The 6,282-nt window shown below is 46.0% G+C and overlaps 1 protein-coding gene across 1 annotated transcript in view; it reads left to right on the plus strand.

Annotated features, from left to right (window-relative positions):
- The window catches only part of EPG5 (ectopic P-granules autophagy protein 5 homolog), a gene marked incomplete at its 5' end in the record, with an annotated part of 79,441 nt that overhangs the window by 36,527 nt on the left and 36,632 nt on the right, over positions 1–6,282 (plus strand). The window contains 4 exons of the mRNA XM_029286342.1: positions 247–474; positions 1,014–1,137; positions 3,113–3,257; positions 4,335–4,506. Coding sequence (XP_029142175.1) covers positions 247–474; positions 1,014–1,137; positions 3,113–3,257; positions 4,335–4,506 — 669 coding nt within the window. The remainder of the gene's footprint in view (positions 1–246; positions 475–1,013; positions 1,138–3,112; positions 3,258–4,334; positions 4,507–6,282) is intronic.

Consider the following 6,282-nt stretch of genomic DNA (forward strand, 5'->3'; position numbering starts at 1 on the left):
CCCCATTTGTGTGAGGGTCATTGGTGCTAGAGGGCCCCATTTGTGTGAGGGTCATGGGTGCTCAGGGCCCCATTTGTGTGAGGGTTGGGGGTGCTCGGGGTCCCATTTGTGCGAGGGTTATGGGTGTTCGAGGCACGCCTGTCCCTCCCCCCAGATCATCCCCTCTTTCTCCCCTCTCCCTCCCGAGCCACCAAATTGGAAAGGTTGTGTAGCTGTGTTCTAAACGACAGCATTTCTGCTTTGAAGGCTACCCAAAGATGGCTGCGTCGGGCGGCGATTCTTCCAGGCTCCTGCTCACCTTAGCCTGCTGAACGACCTGAAGCAGCATCTGATTGAGGCCACCGACTTCCACCATTCAGCTAGCAAAGTGCTCCAGTTGGACAGCCCAGCAGGCGGGAACGAAAATCCGACCGCCAAAGGCTTCAGCAAGGCCAATTATGTGACTTTCTTAGAGCTTCACAAGGACCTTGTCAGGTAACCTTGGATGGCCTTTTAGACTGCGGTTTCTCCGAGGATCTCGGCTAATACGGGAGTCCAAGATTTGTGGAGGTTGGATGGGGAATCCACCCAGATGTGCCCTGAATTGTCTCAAGCCAACGTAGCCTTGAGCAGGGCTCTTCAAACGTGGCCACTTTAAGACTTGTGGACTTCAACTCCCAGAATTCCTCAGCCAGCCCTGAGGGCTGGCTGAGGAATTCTGGGAGTTGAAGTCCACAAGTCTTAAAGTGGCCACGTTTAAAGACCTCTGGCCTTGAGGATGTCACATGATTCCAGGCAACAAGCTTGCTTGAGGAACCCCTATCAGGCTTCTGAGGACCTTCTTGGCTTCATGATGCTCAAATAATTTATGAAACTGGTTATGTCATACTTGGAAAGCAATTGGGATGTAGCCTGGTCCTTTTTGTTCATTCTACGGCGTATATACAGTTTGAAGAAACTTTTGTGTGTGTCTTACGTAACAACCAAAAAAGTGAGCGCCTGCTTCAAACCTTCCATTTTGGATATGTTTTCAGGCTTTTTTCCACATTTGTTCTGTGGCTGGAAGAAGAAAGGTTCCAGAAAGGGGACACCTACATTCCCTCTTTGCCCAAGCAATACGATGGACATCGGCTTGCCAAGATTATGCAGAACCAGCAGGTAAAAAAGGAACGGATCAGTTATATGTTACTTATATGTAAGGGTGTAGATTGGGGGTCTTCAAACTTGGCCTTTTTATGACTGGTGGACTTCAACTCCCAGAATTATTATTATAATAATGATGATGATGATGATGATGATGATAAAGTTGAAAGGAACCTTGGAGGTCATCTAGTCCAACCCCCTGCTCAGGAAGGAAACCCTGTACCATTTCAGACAAATGGCTGTCCAGCCTCTTCTTAAAAACTTCCAGTGTTGGAGCATTCACCGCTTCTGGAGGCAGGTCGTTCCCCTGGTTAATTGTTCTCACTGTCAGGACGTTTCTCCTTAGTTCTAGGTTGCTTCTTCCTTTGCTTATCAGAAGGTCACAAAAGGGGATCACATGACCCTCGGGCACTGCAACCTTCCTAAACACATGCCAGTTGCCAAGCATCTGAATTTTGATCACGTGACCCTGGGGAGGCTGCAGCGGTTATAAGTGTGAAAAATGGTCACGTCACTTTTTTCAGTGCCGACGTAATTTCAAACGGTCACAAAATGAATGGTTGTAAGTGAAGGGCTACCTGTAATAGGTGTGACGACCCAGGGCACGGCACACAGGCAATGCAGTCAGCTGGCAATCCAAATCGCCCTTTAATTGCTCCAAATTTTCCCCAATGCTCCCATGTTTCTGGCAAGCCTCCAAACAAAGGAAGACACACACACCTTCAGCCGCCTCCGGCTGCAAGTAGTTTCACAGACAGTCTGATTAGGAGAGGAATTTACTCAAGGCCACGGAGATAACAAGGAATGACACATACATATATCCAAAATCTAAGGAGTCTGTGGAAATACAAGCTTGCCTGAGCAGTTTCAGAAGAGAAGCCAAAATATAATCCAAGGTCTTTGACCATCCAAGCAACGTTGTCAGTCAGTCCGATGGTCAGAGTTTCCGGGTTTCCAAGCAGAAATCACAACACAGAACAAGAAATCAGCAACAACACACAAATCTCCAAGGAATCAGCATTTGTTCCCGACAAATGCCTCTCCCCACAGCGTCTCCTTATGTCTCAGTCTCCAGGTGTGCCTTGTGGAGAGGGGCGGGACGCTCTCCTCCCGAGTAGTTGAGCCTTCCTGCGTTGTTCCCTCCCTACTCTCCGTGCTCTAGGATCAGGAGGGGGTGGCCCTTGCTCATCACCTGAACTCTACCTCTCCTGTTCCTCCTGTCCCAATCCTGAAGGGCCCTGGCCTGCCTCGGCCTTCTCTTCCCTACATTCCTCTGAAGCAGCGGTTCTCAACCTATGGGTCGTGACCCCATTTGGGGTCGATCGACCATTTCACGGGGGTCGCCAAGCAAGGCTGTCCGCCATTTTTTCCCCCTTTTCCGGCGGGTGCCTTACCTCCCTTGGGCTGGGCCAGCTGGTGGTCGGTCTGCTCTGTCTCTGCTGCTTGCCAGCTACGCCTCGGCCGGCGCAGGGGGCGGAACCACGCATGCGCGGCGCTCCCGGGCAGGGAAAGTCCTCGACTTACGACCGGTTGGGTAGTCCTCGACTTACGACCAGTTTAGTCCTTGACTTATGACCGGTTTAGTCCTCGACGTACGACCGGTTGGGGGTCGCGGCATTAAAAAGGTTGAGAACCACTGCTCTGAAGCCACAGACACCTCTCCCTCGGCCTCCATAGGGTCCCCTTCCAGCTCTTTCCCCCCGCAGATTCAGGTTCCGACGGAGGCATGACATAGGTCTCAGTGGCTCCTCCGTTCTGATTCATTGTGAATTCGACAAATCATTTTGAATTATGCAGAAGTGCGATTGCACTTGTGCAACGGGGACCTCAAAGCTTCCATTCCATTTAGCACCCATGCTAATTGGCAGCCACCCCAAGCGGGGTGGGGGGTTTAAATTAAAGTTGAGTGCTTTAATTGATCTTACTGGCAACTAAAAATGTCTTTCTCCCCGTTGCTGCTTTTCACTGTCCACCTGCTGCTGGCTTGAAGGATCTCTGGATGGAATTTGTCAACGTTCAGCAGATTCAGCATGAGTTCCAGGAAACTTTAGACCTCTGGTTTCGAGTCAGAGTGGGACCCCTTCCTGCCTCAAGTGCTTCACCGGCACAGACCGACTTCACCGACCCTTTGTTAGGTATTTTATTTATTGAAATGAGTTTGAATATTTGTAGCTCGGATTGGTAATTGGGCTGTTCGTTTGATCTCCGAGCTTGGCGATTTGGTTGCAAACGTTTTGTCTCCATTTGGGAGAGGGACATTGTCAGTGCGCTTTGAATTGAGCTTGTCTGTCAGAGCACTGGCCTTTAAATACCTTTTGTCTGATGTAAATTGGTGTGGGTGTTGTTCGTCCTGTTGTTGCTGAGTCATGATCTTTCCTGAATGGAGGAGGAAAACGTCAATGCACTTTGAATTGAGCTCGTCTGTCAGAGCACTGGCCTTTAAATACCTTTTTGTCTGATGTAAATTGGTGTGGGTGTTGTTCGTCTGGATGTTGCTGAGTCATGGTCTTTCCTGAAGGGAGGGGGACAACGTCAGTGCGCTTTGAATTGAGCTCGTCTGTCAGAGCACTGTCCTTTAAATACCTTTTTGTCTGATGTAAATTGGTGTGGGTGTTGTTTGTCTGGATGTTGCTAAATCACCCGTGACCTGGATGACTGAGAATCTCCACAGGCATTCCAGACTATTCCTGGTTGCAGTTTATTAAGGTGCTGGCTCACCTGAAAAACAGTCCCCCCCCCCCCCAGAATATATTCAGCATCTGGAAAGCAAGAATTGGTGGTGAACGCTGTCATGGTTCCAACAGATGAAACTCTTCAAAAGAACTTTGAGGCATTGCTTACCTTAAAGAATCTTTATTTTGAGCAGCATAATATCGGCACCGCATAATCGAAGCCCAAAAACTGAATTCCCCTCCCCTTGAGCACCTAGTATCAAAGCACAATTCCCTCCTTCAATTAACGGTCATAAATCACTTTCCCCAATTAGCTTGAAACGCGGGCTTCCTCTCCAGTTCTCCAGCCCCTCCAATTCCTTATCAGCTCTGGTTACAATAACCTTGATTCTCACACTAGGTTTAGTGTTGTTATGTCCAGCTGGACTCTCGGTCACATCCCCCCCTCCCAGTATCATCTAATTCTGAAAGCAAAAGGTAAAAGATGGCTACATCTCCATCTGTTGTCAATGCAAAAACATCCTTTTTTTCCCCCCCCAGCCAAGGAAAGGATCATCAGCAGCTTGAAGAAATACGATGAGCCCCAGCCCCCTCTGCCTCTTCAACCGATGAAAGCTCCGGTGCCGGTCATTTCCCCGGCTAGCTTGGTAAACCAACATGAAGCCAAAGAATTGACTTGCACTAACCTCAGGGTCTTTCAACAGCATGCGAGGTAAGAATTCCTTTTTTCTTTCTTTTGCTGTGTTTGGTTTTTTCTCTCTCTCTCTTTTGAACTGTGTTTAGTTATGGTGTCCTTAAGTACAGACCGTCGGACTAGGGGGTGACATGATAGCAGTCTTCCAATATTTGAGGGGCTCTCACAGAAGAGGAGGGGGGGGCGACCTATTCTCCAAAAATTTACAGCATTAGCCTTGTGAACTCTCCAGCTTCTTCCTTCTCTTATGTGTTCAAGATGGAGAGTGTTTAATGTTTATTTGTTATGTATATGTAGGGGTGTGGGTCTATACATAAGTTGTATATTTAGGTGTGTGTCATGTATGTGTTTCACTTTGAGAGCAGGCAACTAAATTTCATTTTTGAAATTTAAAATGACAATAAAGTTATCTTATCTTATCTTATCTTATCTTATCTTATCTTATCTTATCTTATCTTATCTTATCTTATCTTATCTTACCTTACCTTACCTTACCTTATTCTATCCTATCCTATCCTATCTTATCTATCTTATCTATCTTATCTTATCATCTTATCCTTTCCTATCCTATCCTATCTTATCTATCTTATCTATCTTATCTATCTTATCATCTTATCCTATCCTATCCTATCCTATCTTATCTATCTTATCTATCTTATCTTATCATCTTATCCTTTCCTTTCCTTTCCTTTCCTATCCTATCCTATCCTATCCTATCCTATCCTGTCTATCTTATCTAATCTTATCATCCTATCCTATCCTATCCTATCCTATCCTATCCTATCCTATCCTATCCTATCCTATCCTATCCTATCCTATCCTATCTTGTCCTCTCCTCTCCTCTCCTCTCCTCTCCTATCCTATCCTATCCTATCCTATCCTATCCTATCCTATCCTATCCTATCCTATCCTATCCTATCCTATCCTATCCTATCCTATTTGTCTTGTCTTGTCCTCTCCTCTCCTACCTTACCTTACCTTACCTTACCTTATCAAAACACCAGAGGGCAGGAGAAGAAGTAATGGATAGAACTAAAAAGAGATTCAACCTAGAAGTAAGGAGAAATTTCCTGACAGTGAGAACAATTAATCAGTACACCCGATCAACAGAATAACATTATGACAGAGTTGGAAGGGACCTTGAAGGTCTTCTAGTCCAACCCCCTGCTCAAGTAGGAGATCTTATACCATTCCAGACAAAATGGTTGTTTTTTTTTTTTTTAAAAAAAAACAACCTCTAGTGATGACGCACTCACCACTTTTGGAGACAAGACATTCCATTGATAAATTGTTCTAACTGTTGCCTCCAGAAGTGGTGGGTGGCTCCATCGCTGGAGGCTTTTAAGAAGAGATTGGACCACCCTTTTGTCTGGAATGGTATAAGGTCTCCTGCTTGAACAGGGGGTTGGACTAGAAGACCTCCAAGGTCCCTTCCAACTCTGTTACACTATTACCGTTACTGTGTGAAGTTGTCTTCACTTTCTTCCTTTTTTAACGGGTTTAGATAAATTGGGACTCTATCTGTCAGGAATTCCCTCCCCTACCTCACTTTTTAAAAAAACGTTTCTTTTTTTTAAAAAAGGAGATGCATATCTTGTAAAGAAACAAAAAACCCCATCCTTGGCAAGTATCATATTTATTAAAAAATGGAGGCTGGCTCACTGAAATGATTTAGTTTTAGGGCTGGCTAGGAGGAATCTATTGGACAGTGAGTGGTTTATAATTAGACAGGCCTATCGCAGCAGCCATGTTGCAGTGAGAAGCTTTTGACGGCAGCCGTGTTGTCCTAGAGCA

Source organism: Protobothrops mucrosquamatus, unplaced genomic scaffold (genome assembly GCF_001527695.2).
Source record: "Protobothrops mucrosquamatus isolate PMUCROS unplaced genomic scaffold, P.Mucros_1.0 scaffold3365, whole genome shotgun sequence".
Taxonomy (NCBI): domain Eukaryota; kingdom Metazoa; phylum Chordata; class Lepidosauria; order Squamata; family Viperidae; genus Protobothrops; species Protobothrops mucrosquamatus.